The 17,610-nt window shown below is 51.4% G+C and overlaps 2 protein-coding genes across 2 annotated transcripts; one reads left to right on the forward strand and one right to left on the reverse strand.

Moving 5' to 3' along the window:
* The first annotated feature begins 8,393 nt into the window (after window positions 1–8,393).
* LOC100272705 (uncharacterized) lies at window positions 8,394–11,883 on the forward strand. The gene is made up of 5 exons (NM_001147158.1): window positions 8,394–9,049; window positions 9,679–9,799; window positions 10,282–10,530; window positions 10,749–10,902; window positions 11,063–11,883. The coding sequence occupies exons 1-5, from the start codon at window positions 8,612–8,614 to the stop codon at window positions 11,586–11,588; spliced, it is 1,488 nt and encodes a 495-aa protein (NP_001140630.1). The 5' UTR covers window positions 8,394–8,611; the 3' UTR covers window positions 11,589–11,883.
* A 1,093-nt stretch (window positions 11,884–12,976) lies between these two features.
* On the reverse strand, window positions 12,977–15,740 carry LOC103654203 (subtilisin-like protease SBT1.4). The gene has a single exon (XM_008681035.4). It carries the CDS (start codon window positions 15,497–15,499, stop codon window positions 13,157–13,159), a length of 2,343 nt encoding a protein of 780 aa, XP_008679257.1. The 5' UTR covers window positions 15,500–15,740; the 3' UTR covers window positions 12,977–13,156.
* Between the last annotated feature and the right edge of the window lie 1,870 nt (window positions 15,741–17,610).

Below are 17,610 nucleotides of genomic sequence, written 5' to 3' on the forward strand. Positions count from 1 at the left end.
AAGTCCCGCATGGCACTGGGGTTGCCAAGTCCAGAGAAATCCCAACAGAAGTCGGGCTCGTCATCTTCCTCGGACCCTGAGGGCCCGTAGGTCGAGACGTCCGTCAGCCGGTCCCAGGGTGACCGCATACGATACCCCAGAGGGTTTGGACTCGCCTCTACGAGAGCGTCCGCCAAAGCGAAGCCGCTTGGCGGGTCGAGGCTGAATCCAAGGGGCGTGAGATGGGAAACGGTCGGTACCTCTTGGTCGACGGGTGGTGATGAAGTCACGTCAGGGACTGACTGCACCGTCGTCTCAGGTACGAGGGTGACGCCCAGCAAGCCTTTCGCGAGCGTGCTGGCGTCGTCCGTTTGCTCGGGATTGGCGTGTTGCGGGGAGACGGCGCTCGCCTTTGTCTCAAACGCGAGGTCGATGCCCGACGCGCCCCCCGTTGGGGCGCCGGCGCCGTCGACTTGCTCGACAGCCGACGAGGGGCCGCCTCCTGCTTGGCCTTGGTTGCCCCGCCTCCTCCTCCGTCGGCGGGGGAGAGGGCGGGGTGAGCTCGAATGTTGTTCTTCCACCACGCGGGGAAGACGTCGTCGATTCCGCCGCCGGCGGGCGGGCTGTCGGCCGCCATTGTCGCTGTCGCACGGCGGGGGAAGGAGTATCATGTCGTAGCTGCCGTCGAGGGACATGAACTCAAGACTCCCGAAACAGAGCACCGTCCCGGGCTGGAGAGGTTGCTGGAGACTGCCCATCTGGAGCTTGATGGGAAGCTGTTCGTCAACACGCAGCAGGCCCCTACCTGGCGCGCCAACTGTCGGCGTTTCGAGACCGGGGGGTCCCTGGGCCGACGAGTGAAATGTCGCCGCGTGCCCCAGCCCAGATGGGTCGGCGCGAGGCCGAGCGCGAAGGGGGGAAAAGGCGGCCGGAGACGGGCGTGAGAGAGAGGTGGAAATCCCGTGGCCTTTGTGTTCGTCTCGCGCCCAGGTCGGGTGCGCTTGCAGTAGGGGGTTACAAGCGTCCACGCGGGAGAGGGAGCGAGCGGCCTCACGCGAGCGCCTGTCCCGTCCTCTTCCCCGCGCGGCCAACCCTCTTTAAGAGGGCCCTGGTCCTTCCTTTTATAGGCGTAAGGAGAGGATCCAGGTGTACAATGGGGGGTGTAGCAGGGTGCTACGTGTCTAGCGGAGGAGAGCTAGTGCCCTAAGTACATGCCGTCGTGGCAGCCGGAGAGGTTTTGGCACCCGGTTCGTGTGGTGTCGTGGCCGTCGGAGGAGCGCTGGAGCCTGGCGGAAGGACAACTGTCGGGGCTGTCGAGTCCTTGCTGACGTCCTCTTGCTTCCGTAAGGGGGCTGAGAGCCGCCGTCGTCAAAGAGTGTGCGGGGCGCCATCATTGCCTATCTGGCGGAGCGAGCCAGATGGGACGCCGGTCTTGTTCCCCGTAGCCTGAGTCAGCTTGGGGTAGGGTAATGATGGCGCCTCCTGTCGACGTGGTCGGTCCGCGCCCTAGGTTGGGTGATGTGGAGGCTCCTCCGAGGTCGAGGTCGAGTCTGTCTTCCGTGGCCGTGGTCGAGTCCGAGCCCCTGGGTTGGGCGAGGCGGAGACCGTCGGCTGAGGCCAGGGCTGAGTTCGAGCCCTGGGGTCGGGCGAAGCGAGGTTCGTCGTCTTCTGGGGCTGAGCCTAAGTCCGAGCCCTGGGTCGGGCAGAGCGGAGTTCGTCGTCTTCTGGGGCTGAGCCCAAGTCCGAGCCCTGGGTCGGGCGGAGCAGAGTTCGCCGTCTTCCGGAGCTGAGCCCGAGTCCGAGCCCTGGGTCGGGCGGAGCGGAGTTCGCCGTCTTCCGGGGCTGAGCCCGAGTCCGAGCCCTGGGTCGGGCGGAGCGGAGTTCACCGTCTTCCGGGGCTGAGCCCGAGTCCGAGCCCTGGGTCGGGCGGAGCAGAGTTTCCTATGGTGCCTGAGGTCGGGCCTGACTGCCTGTCAGCCTCACTCTGTCGAGCGGCACAGCAGTCGGAGCGGCGCAGGCGGCGCTGTCCTTCTGTTAGGCCGGTCAGTGGAGCGGCGAAGTGTCTGCGGTCACTTTGGCTCTATCGACTGGAGGACGCGTGTCAGGATAAAGGTGTCAGGCCACCTTTGCATTAAATGCTCTTGCGATCTGGTCGGTTGGCACGGCGATTTGGTCAGGGTTGCTTCTTGGCGAAGACAGGGCCTCGGGCGAGCCGGAAGTATGTTCGTCGCTGGAGGGGGGCCTCAGGCGAGACGGAGATCCTCCGGGGTCGGCTGCCCTTGTCCGAGGCTAGGCTCGGGCGAGGCGCGATCGAGTCCCTCGAATGGACCGATCCCTGACTTAATCGCACCCATCAGGCCTTTGCAGCTTTATGCTGATGGGGGTTACCAGCTGAGAATTAGGAGACTTTAGGGTACCCCTAATTATGGTCCCCGACAAGTCCGAGCCCTGGGGTCAGGCGAGGCGGAGACCGTCTTCCGAGGTCGAGGTGGAGTCCGAGCCCTGGGGTCGGGCGGGGCGGAGACCGTCTTCCGAGGTCGAGGTTGAGTCCGAGCCCGGGGGTCGGGCGAGGCGGAGACCGTCTTCCGGGGTTGAGGTTGAGTCCGAGCCCTAGGGTTGGGCGAGGCGGAGACCGTCGTCCGAGGTCGAGGTTGAGTCCGAGCCCTGGGGTCGGGCGAGGCAGAGCTTCCTATGGCGCCCGAGGCTGGACTTGGCTGCTGTCAGCCCCACCCTAGCGGGTGGCACAGCAGTCGGAGCAGGGCAGACAACGCTGTTTTCCTGTCAGGTCAGTTAGTGGAGGGGCGAAATGATTGCGGTCACTTTGGCCCTGTCGACTGAGGAACGCGCGTCAGGATAAGGTGTCAGGCGATCCTTGCATTGAATGCTCCTGCGATACGGTCGGTTGGCGTGGCGATCTGGCCAAGGTTGCTTCACGGCGAAGCTTGCCCGGGCTGGGCCTCGGGCGAGTCGAAGGTGCACCCGTTGCTTGAGGAGACCCTCTAGCGAGACGTGAATCCACCTGGGTCTGCTGTCCTTGCCCGAGGCTGGGCTCGGGCGAGGCGAGATCGTGTCCCTTGAGTGGACGGAGCTTTGACCTGTATTGCGCCCATCAGGCCTTTGCAGCTTTGTGCTGATGGTGGTTACCAGCCGAGTTATCTGATGCTAACTAACTCTCCACAATTCTCTCATCTCAATCTTATTCTCTAGCCTTATCCCAGCTCATCTTAATCTTATTCTCTAGCCTTATCCCAGCCTGGCTGTTGCCTCTCGCTCCCTATGATGCCCATGACATCTCCCCCTCCCTTGAGGACCAGCTCATCCTCGAGCTGCCATAGACTTACCTGACACGACTTAAGGTTAAGCCTTTTACATCTCGGCTTACCTTTATTATTTAAGACGAAAATACAAAATAATTGTGGAACTAAAATATAAATTTGAACTGCAGCTATGTCCTCCTGTCCTCCTGGATCCCAAGGAAAGAGCTGAACTGCGGACTTCACGTTGGATGAAAGGTGAAGGAGGAACCAGCTCGTCCTTATGTTGGGTCTGTCCAGCACCAAGACAGTTGCCCAAATGAAGGAGACGACCCTCTTTGGCCGTGCAGGGGGGCTGCATACCCAGATCTCTACTTCTGCAGGGGGTTCAAAAAGTATAGACGAGACCTGGTGGTTGGGCGCGCAGGCTGCGAGTTGGTGCAGCGATGAGCTAATCAGCAAGTGCAGCTTCCGCACCGCCCGCCTAACAAGGAAGCCGCGCACTGCGGCTTGCAGGCGCACCACAGCCTGCTCATGTGATGACGGCATGGGGTGGCCCTGGAGGCCACAGCAAGGTGCTTCTCCCCACGAAGGGACTGTACCTGGCGGCGTGCCAGGAACCCTCGCGCTGCCGCCTGAAGCCGCACCGCTGCTTGGAGTTCCTTTTCTGTCTTCTCCTTGTAGCGGTGGAACATCACAACGAATTGATCCCACTTCTCTTCGAGCCGAGTGAATGCATCTGGAGTTGTTGAGGGCGGGTGGGAGGGAGTTGCGGCGGCAGATGGCGCGGCGGCTGGTGGTGGTGAGGATAACCTGGAGCTGATACCAGGTGTCATGGACCTTCGGTCCATGGGGATAGCTATCTTCTCCGGCGAGGTTATACCCCTCTGCCGCAGGCTTGGTTCTAGGGTAGCAGCCCTAGGCGCTTGAGAGGGTCATTGCAAGGGAGAGAGATTGGTTTGATAATTGAGCTTGCTTGATTTATTCCCTGCTGCCATGCGGCTTATAAATAGCCCTATGGCTAACCAACTTCTCCTACAAACTCTCAACTAACTCCTACTTTCTTGGACTTATCTGATGCTAACTAACTCTCCACAATTCTCTCATCTCAATCTTATTCTCTAGCCTTATCCCAGCTCATCTTAATCTTATTCTCTAGCCTTATCCCAGCCTGGCTGTTGCCTCTCGCTCCCTATGATGCCCATGACACTTGGGGGTACCCCTAATTATGGTCCCCGACACATAGCTACACCCCCATTGTACACCTGGACCCTCTCCTTGCATCTATAAAAGGAAGATCTAGGGCCTCCATGCGGGAGGGTCGCGCGGGAGAACGAGCTGACGAACAGGCTCACCCTCTCTCTCGCGAACGCTTGTAACCCCTACTGCAAGCGCATCCCCCTGGCGCAGGATAACACGAGCCACGTTTTGCCCCCTTGTGTTCCATCTCGCGCCAACCCATCTGGGTTGGGACACGCAGTGACAATTTTACTCGTCGGTCCAGGGACCCCCCGGGGTCGAAACGCCGACAAATATAACACACATTTTGTATATAAGTTATCGTAGTATACTGGTATTATATATTCCCATTGCAACGCACGGGCATTCAGCTAGTAGAAGTTGAAGAAGCCAGGACTACACCACCGCCACCTGAAGAACCTCAGGCAGGAAACTGCTTTTACTTTGATATCTGCGGAGCAGAGCCTGATTCACCTATCACACAAGGCAAGCTCCAGTGCATTTACCACCTCCTTGCTATTTTGAAATCTTTCTCACTTATTTGATGCATTAGGTAATAGGAGTTGTGTGCTAAACCAGTTGTTGCATTCCCTTCCCTGGATTTGATTACTTCTCCTTAAACCCCTGTTTTACAAAAAGGTTTTTCTTATGCTTAGCTTTGCTCTAGAAAAACAATTTTTTTTGTTTTGACAAAAGATGATGCTTCAAAGTGGGTGGGATGTTTTCAAAAATAAAACTTGATGGTGGATCCATCATGGCCATGATGGGTTCAACATCGAAAAAGATGTACCTCTGCCAGGTACCAAACTTTGGGTTTGAAATGATAAAGCTGAGACCGGACGGGTGACTTGCATGAGAAGAGAGTCTCGGTGTAGTGTCTTCGTCTGAGTCGATTAAGGACCTTCTCGATGTAGGCTTGCTGATCGAGGACCCTTTAACTGATCACATGCCTCGTCATGGGTAAGCTTTGCCTCTGGCAGACTAATACCAGAATAAGATAACACGCAATGGGAGTGGAGAGATGGCGAGAGTAGCGTGTACACTACGTGGCAAGAGGCTGGACGGTGGTGTATCTGTGCTCTCGGTTGGCGTGAACCTGATCTGGTCTTAAGAACCCCGGTGACGAGTTGACATATGCAAGGGTTAAGTGCTACATATGTCATGTGATCGAAGATCCTCAGCTGAGTATAATCTATTCGGATCGCCGTAACTTCGCGGACATGATGACTTGGTCACTGCCCTACACGTAGCATTCCAGTGAATAAGAAGGGTTGTTAAGAAATTGGCTAGTATAGGTCAAGTGATTGAACTAGGGTAGAAAGAACTCTAGAGCTCAGGTAATGACTTAACTTGCTAATAAAACTGGACTTTTAAGGACCCAGTAATAGTAAGCATTTCTGCAAACAGAGTCATTGATTATTGAAAAGTCATACCTTGATCCCCAAAGGCCAGCATATCCTTGAGAGTTTTTTATTCTGACGGGTAAGACTTGCGAAAGTACACTTCGTACTCAGGGCTTTGTCCCATGTTGTTTTAGGTGAAGAAGCAGCAAATTTTTGTTGCTTCTGTTATAAGGTGGTGCCTAAAGAAGAAAATCAAGAGTGAAGCTGCGGGAGGAAAGGTCCTCCGTTAAGAAAAACTTTTTACTGTTTATCGGGAGGGGTTTTTGCCTCCTAGATTATGTAATAATATTACTTCAGCACTCCTATATTTACTCTAGTCTGTAATAATTCCACTCTTTCTTACTTTAAAATAAAGTAAGTTATTGTACTTGCTTCCGCATTCTCGTACCTCCAATGTGTTGTAATGTCTACGTGACGGGTGAAACGCTCTTGGGCAAGGTAAAGAATACGGATACTTGTCAAGTGATCAGGGGCACCTGCAGGGTTGTCTGAGGTCCGTTGAACAAGGACAACTGTACGTGGGCCTAATGACTTGGGAGGTTCTGTCACAACTTCTATTTAGAGTTAGTTTGAAAACTCCATTTTTCCAATGAATTTCCATTTTTCCAAAAAGAAATTAGTTTATTTTCTCTTTAAAAAATAGAAACAAAAATAAGTTCACAAACTAGCTTTTAGATTATTTTTCCATCAGAGCCCATTTAAAAAAATCAATTTTATATTGTTCGTGATCGTAAGCGTATATGCAAAGATGGTAAAAATTTTGGCGGTATGATTTTAAGAGAACCGCCATTATAAAAACTTGATTTCTACTAACGCTAGACTTAAGAAAACCGTCACTAAATATGTATTTGCATTGGTGGTTCATAACTATGGTCGCATAACTTTATTTTTACAAGCGCCTATGCATTATTAACCGTTGGTACAAAAAAAAATCGTAACCATCAATAAAAAAATCGACTGTATACGGGTGTATGTCGTAGAAAGATGTATAGTGCCATAAAAAGTTAAAAGGTAGTAGATCCATATTTTCAATTTAGGTCTTGTTCGTTTCCGTCGGATTGCACCCGGAATAGTTCCAATTAATCAAAGTTTATATAAATTAGAGAAGCAATCCGGTCAAGAATCGTTCCGACCCACCAATCCGACAGAAACGAACAAGGCCTTAGAATTTGGATCTTTTTTTTCCCTCGGAACGAATACATTCTGTCGATCTACACAGTTCATGTTCTAGAAACTAAAGTTGATGACGAGAAGCTCGTCGCCTCTGCTGTACTGGCCCCCTTGCCCCTCATCCGCAGCATTTGCAATCGATGCATCTGTAACGTCAGGTAGGTGCACAGGATAACCCAAAGGACGGGCGTTGTGTTTTCCCTGACCCGCTGCAGTGGTGATGCTGATCGGCGGCGAGCTTTATTCGCCTAACGACGACAGGAACGGCTCACCCGTCCGTCTCCGTCACCAAAAGATCGAGCACGAGCACCTGCTATGCTGGCTGCGTCAAACCCAAGTCAGGAGGAGACGGCGAAATGGCCACCAGCTCACACCAAACTATCCCTCTGCAAATCTGCAATGTGGATGAGCTGCAGGGAGAAAAAAGGCCTTGTACTACGATGCTGCCGTGAGTAGCCTAGCCGCCAGCAGCTGCCACCTGAATGAAGAACAAAAGCAAGAACGGAGACCTTTGCTGTTTTGCATGTCTTGTTGTCCAACTACAAGAAAATTTGTTTGGGGGGTGGGGGGTAGAGACGATTTTTTCGAACTTCCATCATATTATAAATCATTTTCATTTTAGTGGAACACGACATATCCAGTGACGGAGCCATAATTTTTTTTAGAATGGATTGAACTAAATCGTTGTAGTATAGAAGTACCTTCTACGTTATATATATACGCTTAAAATTTTAGAAGAAGCTCTAGCGAGATTTCGTAGACTCGGCAGCGGTAGAGGGGCTTGAAGCACTACGAAACTTTGTCAGTAATTCAGTTAAGCTCGCCAACAAACCTAATCCATGTATGTCAAACGAACAACACAAGCAAAAAAAAAAACTCGAAAATATACAGCGCAATGAAAATGGCACCAACAGATGTATAAATGAGATCACAAACGTAAGTTTTCACAACCGATAACAATGGTTGTTCAATTAAAGGTTGATCTAAAATAAACTCAAACCTTAGTGTGGGGGGACAACTACGTATTGTATGTATAGTTTAAGGGGCAGCCAAGGACCCCTACTCGTACCGCCTGCACCAAGCAGGTTAATCCATCATCATCAACAAGAACAAAGTATACGTATCTTTCACCGTTCGATCTCCATCCAAGGGCCCATACGTATCCAGGGTTCACAGTGGCAGCATAGTAATTTTGGCCATCTTCTTCCACTGCCCGGCGGCGCACACAAGTACACAACCACCCAAGATGGGGAGGAGCCAGGAGCACAGGCCCAATGCGGCAGCCATCCCACCACCTATCGCGTCGGCTTCACTCAAACGGCTTCTGCCGCATCCTATAAAACCTCCTCACCAACCTCCGATGGCGGAAATTCTTGCCCTCCCACACCGACCCCCTCCCCCACGGCCCGCCTTCCCCCGGGAGCACGAGACCCTCGTTCCCTGCGCCACCGACTGAGCCAAGGCCGCGCTTTGCCGTTTCCGACCTAGGTCGCGAGATCTCGGAGGAGCGGAGCCCCGCCGTGCCGCCGCCTGCTACAGGGGGGCACGCAGGGACCGCACGGCGCGATGGTGGACACGGGCGGGGGGAGGCTCTACCAGCGCCGTGGCGCGGTCGCTTTCGTCGCGGCCAACAAGGCGCTGCTCGCCGCTGCGTGGGTCGTCGGGTTCGCGCTCGTGTTCCTATGGCAGAGCGCCTCCATGTCCTTCGGCAGCGCCGGCGGCGGAGGGTACCTCAGGCTCCTGTCGGTGCCGCCTCCGCCGCCGCGCCCCGCGCCGCGGCTCCGCCCCACGGCGTACAACATCACGGACTTCGGCGCCGTCGGGGACGGCCGGGCGGTCAACACCGCGGCGTTCGAGCGTGCTGTCGAGGCCATCGCGGCGCTCGCGGAGCGAGGCGGCGGGCAGCTCAATGTGCCACCCGGGCGCTGGCTCACGGCACCCTTCAACCTCACCAGCCACATGACGCTGTTTCTTGCCGAGGGCGCGGAAATCCTTGGCATTACGGTAAAGAGTTTACTGTTTCTATGAACTTATCCGTGGGGCTTTAGTAATTAGATAGATCTTCTCGTGTGCATTTTCTACGCTCCAAGCCTCCAACCAAAAGTTAATGCTGCTTTCATGTCGTGCGGAAATTGCTTAGTTATTAACTTATTCTCCAGTAGAATAGTTTATGATTTGGCTAGTTGACGACAAACATCATGAATTGATTGCTGCTGGGTTTACCAGCATGCGAAAACAAGAAAACACTCCTCCAAAACGTCAGAAACCGGCCCTAACGGCAAGCGAACTATTACAAACAAAAACCATAGAGCAACTAACAACAAAACTAAAGGACGCCCTCCACATCTAAATCTTGAGTCCTTTTCCAGAAATCCTTCGACCAGTTTTTCATTCTTCCCATTTTGTCATCCAAATATTTTGCATCCTACTCTCTCAGAAGAACTCACCACTTCTGCAAAAACATAAAGATTTTATGAAACAAAACGGCGATACTTTGTGCTGAAAACATCTTGACTCTAGACTAGCATGCATTCAGAGTTTGGTAGATGCCTATGGTGCTTATTTGGGGGCACAAATGCCCACATTTCAGATTGTGAGCTTATTTAACTGGCATTGTGATGTTTTCTGGACAGGATGAGAAGTACTGGCCATTGATGCCAGCATTACCGTCATATGGGTATGGGCGGGAGCGCAAAGGACCACGATTTGGGAGCCTCATTCATGGACAGAATTTGAGAGATGTAGTCATTACAGGTTTGCAATTTATCTCGATACCTAGCAATCTAGCATTTAAGCGCCACAATACACAGCATCTTGCATAATTGTGGATTAAGCAACATCAGTGCAAAAGTGCATCATGTTCATCTTAAACAATAAGTGTTGCAACTCTGTAGCATCATCTGTTTGTAGCATAAAAGCAACTATTTGACGCCCAGTCTATAATGTACCCTTGTGCTTCCCATATTAATATACGGAGGTCCTGCAATTCTGTTGAAATAGGATCTAGCATTTTACAACTTGAACTGCCATATTCTGTAATGATATTTTGCTGATTAAACAGGCAAATTCATTAAAAATGCAACAAATGCACTTCTGTCACAAATCCAATGCTGTAGCTGTAGCTAGCTTATTAAGCTTGTTTGCTCCCCAATCTTATGCTGCTAGAACAATGAGATTCTATTTCACTGACTAATTGAATATAGTTATCTGATCTCCTTCTTCGGTGTGTTAAATAGGACATAATGGGAGCATAAATGGCCAGGGTGAAGTTTGGTGGATGAAGCATCGCAGAAGAATTCTGAATAACACAAGGCCTCCTCTTGTGCAGCTGATGTGGTCCAAGGACATTATTGTTGCAAACATAACACTGAGGAACTCACCTTTCTGGCACTTGCATCCTTATGATTGCACAAATGTGACTGTTTCGAATGTTACTATCATGTCTCCTGTTTCTGGTGCTCCAAACACAGATGGCATAGATCCAGGTATTCTTGCTACATCTGTATTTAACAGCTTTCGAGTACATCATTCATGTTTTAAACGCTTTGGCACTGTACCAAACACTTGAAGTACCAGTAGATATACACCCATTTTTCTATAACATCCTGTCTATACTAACTCTTGCACTAGTTACAGGTAATGTTGAATTGTTGACCACAAATCATAATGTAGATTCCTATTTCTCACATATAAGTGTATGCAGATTCTTGTCAGGATGTGCTTATTGAGAATTGCTACATATCGGTTGGCGATGATGCAATAGCTATAAAGAGTGGTTGGGATCAGTATGGTATTGCATACGGTCGTCCATCTTCTGACATTTTAATTCGCAATGTAACCGCCCGTTCTCTTGTGAGGTGAGAATTGAGATATGTTGGCTACATTGTGTGTCTACAATAATCTACTTTTGTGCATAGTCCTTTGAAGTCAAACCTCAAGAGTAGTAAATTACGACTATGGTGTGTATTGCTGAACATTATCAATCAGGCTTACACTATCTACCCTATCTTTGTGCAGTGCTGGAATTTCAATAGGCAGTGAGATGTCTGGCGGAGTTGCAAATGTTACTGTGGAGAATGTGCGCATCTGGGAATCAAGGAGAGGTGTGAGGATAAAGACTGCCACAGGAAGAGGCGGCTACATCCGTAACATCTCATACCGCAACATAACTTTCGACAATGTCCGTGCTGGGATTGTGATAAAGGTTGACTACAACGAGCACGCTGATGATGGATACGACCGGACTGCCTTCCCAGACATCACAAGCATATCATTCAAGGGAATCCATGGGCAGGGTGTTCGGGTGCCTGTCCGAGCTCATGGCAGCGACGTCATCCCCATCAAGGACATCAGCTTCCAGGACATGTCGGTAGGCATCAGCTACAAGAAGAAGCACATCTTCCAGTGCTCCTACCTCGAGGGGCGTGTCATCAGGCCTGTGTTCCCGAAACCATGTGAGAACCTGGACGTCTATGATGAGCAAGGGCAGCTTGTGAAGCGGGCAGTGGCCCTAAACAGCACAGAACTTGACTACGATATATGAGGTGCACATATCATACCACAGCTTTGATAGTTGTAGTGGAAATTGGTGCTCTCTACCCTCAGAAATCAATTTTCTCCGATTGTCCATGGCTTTTTGGGTCTAGAATTGTAGATAGAGAGGAGATTCTCCTCTTGATAGGTTTGCTGCTTACAGTGGCTGAATGTATCTCACCGGCGATTTACTGATTTGTCCATGAACATTTGTAATCGCCAGAACCTTCCTGGCGACAAATGTATGCTGTCAATATATTGTACACCTGAAGATTGTATTGGAGTATACACAGTACATGATCTCTAAATATCTGCCAGCAGATTTTTCTAAAACAGAATATATGAGGTCTTCTCGGCACTACACATGAGGAAAGAGATGTTGTTAGTTTGGAAGGTCAGGTAGTGCCTACTGGCTAGTAAGATCATCTTTTAAGTATTTAGGATTAATGGCACAGAGAGATGGAGATACATGTTAGCTATAGTATCAAAGTGTGATAGATAAAGTAGCGTCAAACGTCTGCCTCCATCATGCTTTAAAGTACCCCGACACAAATAAAAAGTTCTAGCTTCAACGAGTACAAAATTCTAGTTTAAATAATAAATATTGAAGATATTTAATCAAGGCAAAAGAAAATGGTGAAGTAAGAGGTTTTTTGGGCTCATGTTTAAGCTTCTCCGAAGAGAATCGTTCCTAATCAGCCAAACATTCAAAATACCAATCAATTCATCTGAGGATCAAGAGAGAATCACTTCTCATCAGCTCTCTCCTAGCAATCCAATAAAATTACTCTACAAAGAGCAGAGCGATCCCAAACGGAGCCTGGCTTAATCAAAATGTCGGCTATACTTGAAGCAAAAGAGAAAGGGAGTGCTACCATTACAAAGCTGTTGTCGGTCGTGGCGGTTTGACAGTTGACCGAATTTGTGGGTTCCTTGGCTTCCCTTCTTCAGTCGCCTAGAGCCCTAGACAACACAATGCCGTGGACAGAAAAGATGGACGTCGTCATCGCAGCATGCCAGCATGGCCTCTTTGAAAAGTTCGAACAAGATACGTCTTTTCCATTTTGTAATCTTCTCTATTTTTTATAAATTTTATGGCAAAAAAATGCACCAATATCTACATCATCATATTTTTTTAAGTAAAAATAGGCTATGGGTATGACTTGATAGTGTATTTTAAATCCGATCAAAATTAGAGACGTTTGATTTAAGCAAATGGAATTGTTTAAAAAAATGGTCACTATGCCAAAGGGGATAATGTTGTTTAAAGAGAATAAAGTGTAGTAGTACAGATGTACGGTGACAAGGTACCATCTCCACCTGCTCCCTACACTCCTGACATACGTAATTAGCCTAGTTGACAAAAAAATAGCTTTGTTTTGGTTCATTAGCCTGCTGTAACGATCGAAATCCGTTGAGAAACGAAAGTCCACGTAATAAAATACGGTAGTTTTTGTTTACAGTAAATTATGCTACAACTTGTTGGTAGGATGGATCAGTGTCGAAACAACGCAACTTATTCTGCAACAGGAAGCACACAGAGCGCACACATGGTAGCTCGACGTGGACCGGATCGGATCACATCGCCGCTGCTTGGCTCGCCGACCAGGCGATGGCAATGGGGCTCGTGACCTTGTGCTCACCGTCGCTCCACACGATGGACCCGAACGTGTACTTCTCGGCCACGCTTCCCTGCTCCGGCGCGAAGGTGACCGCGTACTCCTGCGTCTGCTGCGCCGCGCTGAACTCCAGCGTCGGAGGCTCCACCGTGACGCGCACGCCGGCCGGGCTGGCGACGCTGGCCGTGTACGTGGCCCTGGCGTTGCTCCCGACGTTTCGTACGACGCGGCGCTGCGTGACCTCGTCGTCGCCGGAGCCGAACACCACCGAGAAGGCCGGGTAGTTGAGGTCGCCCACAGAGCCCGGGCGCGTCGAACAGTCGGTCACCGAGCCGTCACGCGTCAGGACGGCGATCTGCCTGGCCGTGTAGCCGAGCGCGCAGAGGAAGGAGACGTAGTCGTCAGTGCCGGCGTCGTACACCAGGCCTGGGTTGAGGGCGCGGTTGGGGTCCACGTGGCCGGCCCCGCGCACGAACGGCGTGGACGCCCCGCCGGTGGACATGTCCCTGATGACGTCCCCGGCGCTGTCGACGTTGAACGCGGTGGTCATCAGCGCGGACTTGATCGCGGCGGGGCTCCAGCCCGGGCGCGCCTGCCGGAGCATCGCGGCGATGCCGCTCACGTGAGGGCACGACATGGACGTGCCGGATATGATGTTGAACTTCACTCGCCTCGTGTCGCTGTCGAGCTCCGAGGGCGAGTTCTCGCCGGTCCACGCGGCCAGGATGTCCACCCCGGGGGCGGTCACGTCCGGCTTCAGGATCTCCGGTGCGAGGAGGTTTGGGCCGCGGCTGGAAAAGGATGCCATTCTCGGGGAAGACGGCGTCCCGCCGACGACGGTGCCGAGAAACACGATGGTCGCAACGGGGGACGCGCTGGTTCTGATGTACCTCTTGATCTTCTCGGCAACGGCGAACGTCACGGCCGTCGCTGGGTGGATGTGTGGGGTGGTGATGGGCTGCTCGCCGAACGCCTTTGCGCTGACGAGGATCGCTCCAGCTCCTCCGGCAAGCTTTACGGCTTCACCTTTAGCAGCTCGACCGTTAACGCCAGGGTCGCACACCACGATCTTGCCGGCGACCTTGCTGGCGATCAGTTTGCCAGCTTCACAGACGCTTGAGCCCACGTCACCTCCGTAGACTAGCGGGATCTTGCTTGGACCGAGCGGCGTGCCGGCATAGAGGGAAGTGCCGGCGAAGGTGTCGCCACTGCCGAGAACGACGTTCGCTGAGAACCGGCGGTTGACGGTTGACGCGCCCACCGTCAGGATCCATGGCGCGACGTTGACGGCGGTGAACTCGCCGGGGCCGGAGTTGCCCGCGGAGGCAGAGACGACGATGCCCCTGCGGACGGCGCTGAACGCTCCCACGGCCGTGCTGTCGCTGTAGAACGGGGGCGCCTGGCCGACGGCGCCGAGCGAGACGGAGAGGACGTTGACCCCGTCCTTGATGGCCTCGTCGAACGCCATGAGGATGTCCGAGGACGTGCACCCCCTCGCCCAGCACGCCTTGTAGGCAGCGATGCGGGCGCGCGGAGCCATGCCGATGGCTGTGCCTTTGGCGTAGTCGAAGAAGGCGGCGTTCGGCACGGCGGAGCCCGCTGCCGTGGACGAGGTGTGCGTGCCGTGGCCGTTGGTATCGAGCGGGGACCTGGAGTCCGTCTCGTCCACCGCGCCCCCGCCGTGCGCGGCCTCGTACCCCAGGCCAAAGAACTTGGCGCCGACGAGCTTGTTGTTGCAGTACGCGGAGGCGTTGAACGCCGGCGTCGAGACGCAGCGGCCGCGGAATGTGCTGGGCGGCGGCGGCAGCGACGGGTCCGCGGCGAAGGACGCGCGGTCCTTGGGGTACACGCCGGTGTCGATGACGCCGACCACGACGTCCGTGGCGCCGCCGGACGCCTGGAGCAGCCCCGACGAGTCCGAGAGGCGCAGGAACGACGGCGTCAGCGTGGTGTGCAGCTGCTGCGTCGCGTCGGGCACGACCGCGAGCACGGCGGAGCGCCGCGAGGCGAGGTGCGCGGCCTGGGCCCCCGTCAGCCGCGCCGCGAACCCCGTCGCGGCGTGCGCGTACGAGTAGAGCAGCCTCGGCGCCGGGCGCGCCACGCGCGCGGGGAGGTGCTCGCGCAGGAAGGAGCGGTACGCACCGGAGAGCGCGCGGGGGCGGGTCGCCCGCGGCGCGTGCGCCGGCGCGACATGCACAATGTACGTGGACACAGGCTCCTCCGCTTCGGACTCCATGGTCGCCACCGCCGCGGAGACAACGACGGCGGCGGCCAGCAGGGCGCATATAGCGAGCCTTGCCATCGGTGGCGTCTGGGTTTCACGTGCACGTGCACGTGCAGTGGGAGAGATGGATGTGTTGTGGGAGGGGATCCGTGGCGTGGTGGAATCGGCGGAAGGGGGCGCCAATAAGTAGGCGAGCTTGATCGGATTCGGACGAACTGCTCATGTGCCGGCTCGGCTTGTTGTCTGCACCACACCTTACGGAGGTTGGGGTCACTCACACCAACACGGCAAATAGGCGGAGGTTGGCATTAGCACGTTACTATCACTGAAGCACGACCTGCGCGCGATGCTTTAAAATTACAAAGCGCCTGGAAATGTCCCTACGCGTGTTGATTATATTACGACTATTTTAATGGATCTAGATACAAAATAGAATATATAGACGAATCTTTTAGTTGGAGTCATAACAATACATGATCATGACTCGTACTCTCTCAGTTCATAAATATATAACACTGTTAACATCTTTTAAAAACTTTAAATACTCGTCTTATTTAAAAAAATAATGAATTATCATTTATTTATTTTTTGATTTGTTTTATCATTTAAGTTAGTTTGTGCTTGACTTAAAATTTTATATTTTTGAAAGAGTATTTTGAATAGGACAAGTGGTCAAAGTTTTCGAAAAAAATCTGTATCATACATTTATGAACGGAGGTAGTAGTTACGTGAGGCACAAGGCCTAACAAAGTAGTTTCCTTTTCTAACAGCTCGTCAATCATATATTCCCTCCGTACGAAACTAAAATTCGATTTAGATTTTTAGTGGGTTCATACAACAATTAATGTATATGTTTTACATATGTGTCTAGATTCATCAACATCCATTTGAATATAAACATAAAAATAGGAAATAAAACTAATACTATTTTGAAACGGAGGAGGTATCACTAAGTTAAGATTATTCTTAAAATTTTGCATCTGTTATGTGTAAACAAAGTTTTCATGAATCCGTCAGCTATTTGATCTTTTGAAGCAATCAGTCAAATTTTCAACTGTTTTTGCTATTTTTCAGACATAAAGATAATCATTTTCAATATGTATAACTTGACCATGAAACATTGGATTTACAACAAGATATGTGGCTCCTAAATTATCACATCATAAGCATGGTTTATCATCTTCCATAATGCGAGGTTTCTTAAGATAGATTGCACCTAGAGAAATTTTGTAGTAGCATTAGTCATGTCTTTATATTAATCCTATGTACTTGACCTAGATACATTTTGGGATCCTAAGTGTGCCTTGGGGACGGCAGGCCACCCCAAAACATCTCTAGATGACACAAGACTGAAGAGAGGTGAAGAAATAGGTCGAGGAAAACTAATACTAGAGCTAAACTAAGCCTAGATTACTCATACTCCTAAGGAATATAAAGTACAATGCAAATAAGGTAAATTTGATAAGTATGTTTAGTTGGATCTATTGTGAGGGTTAATCGACCGTACCCATTTATTTATATATGGAAGAGGTCTAAACCTGCTAGAAATCGGTTCTCAAGTTAATTCCGCAGAGTTTATTAACAAATCCATCATAGAACCAGAAACTCTAAACGATTTTGCGCACGCGTGGACCATCCGCGCCTCCACGATAGACTGTTCAGATGCGGATCGTTCCACCTTAGGACTGGACCATCCGCACGGTCAAAAATGGTGATCAATAGTAAGCTTCACTGCTCCTATTGTATTTTAGTCTACTTGGTACCAGGATTATATAGCTTGTATTTATTCATCGAACAGGGACGCGTTAGTTTGGTGTATAAATGCGTCCGTATAAAATCGTATTACGCTCAATTTCTAAATGGCGCGACGACGCAGCCCTCTTGCATCACTATGACTTAATCAACAGCGACATCTCTCCAGGCCATGCATGTATCTGTATCTCCGTGGTCATCACAGCACATCACACGCAAGGGTCGGGACGGAAGCAAGTGCGTCCTTGTTGTCCGTTGCTGTACTCTTGTTCCGTATAAAACCCAAGTGGGCATGCAAAAACCGAATCTGTAGCGGACAAGGTAAACTATTAGGAGCACTAATAATGGTGGGGCCTGACATGGACTGTCGACCTGTGATTTAAAAGTTGAAACTTCGACGAAACATGGAGAGAACCCTAAGCTAAGAAAAAAAATAC

This window comes from Zea mays, chromosome 4, assembly GCF_902167145.1.
Source record: "Zea mays cultivar B73 chromosome 4, Zm-B73-REFERENCE-NAM-5.0, whole genome shotgun sequence".
NCBI lineage: Eukaryota > Viridiplantae > Streptophyta > Magnoliopsida > Poales > Poaceae > Zea > Zea mays.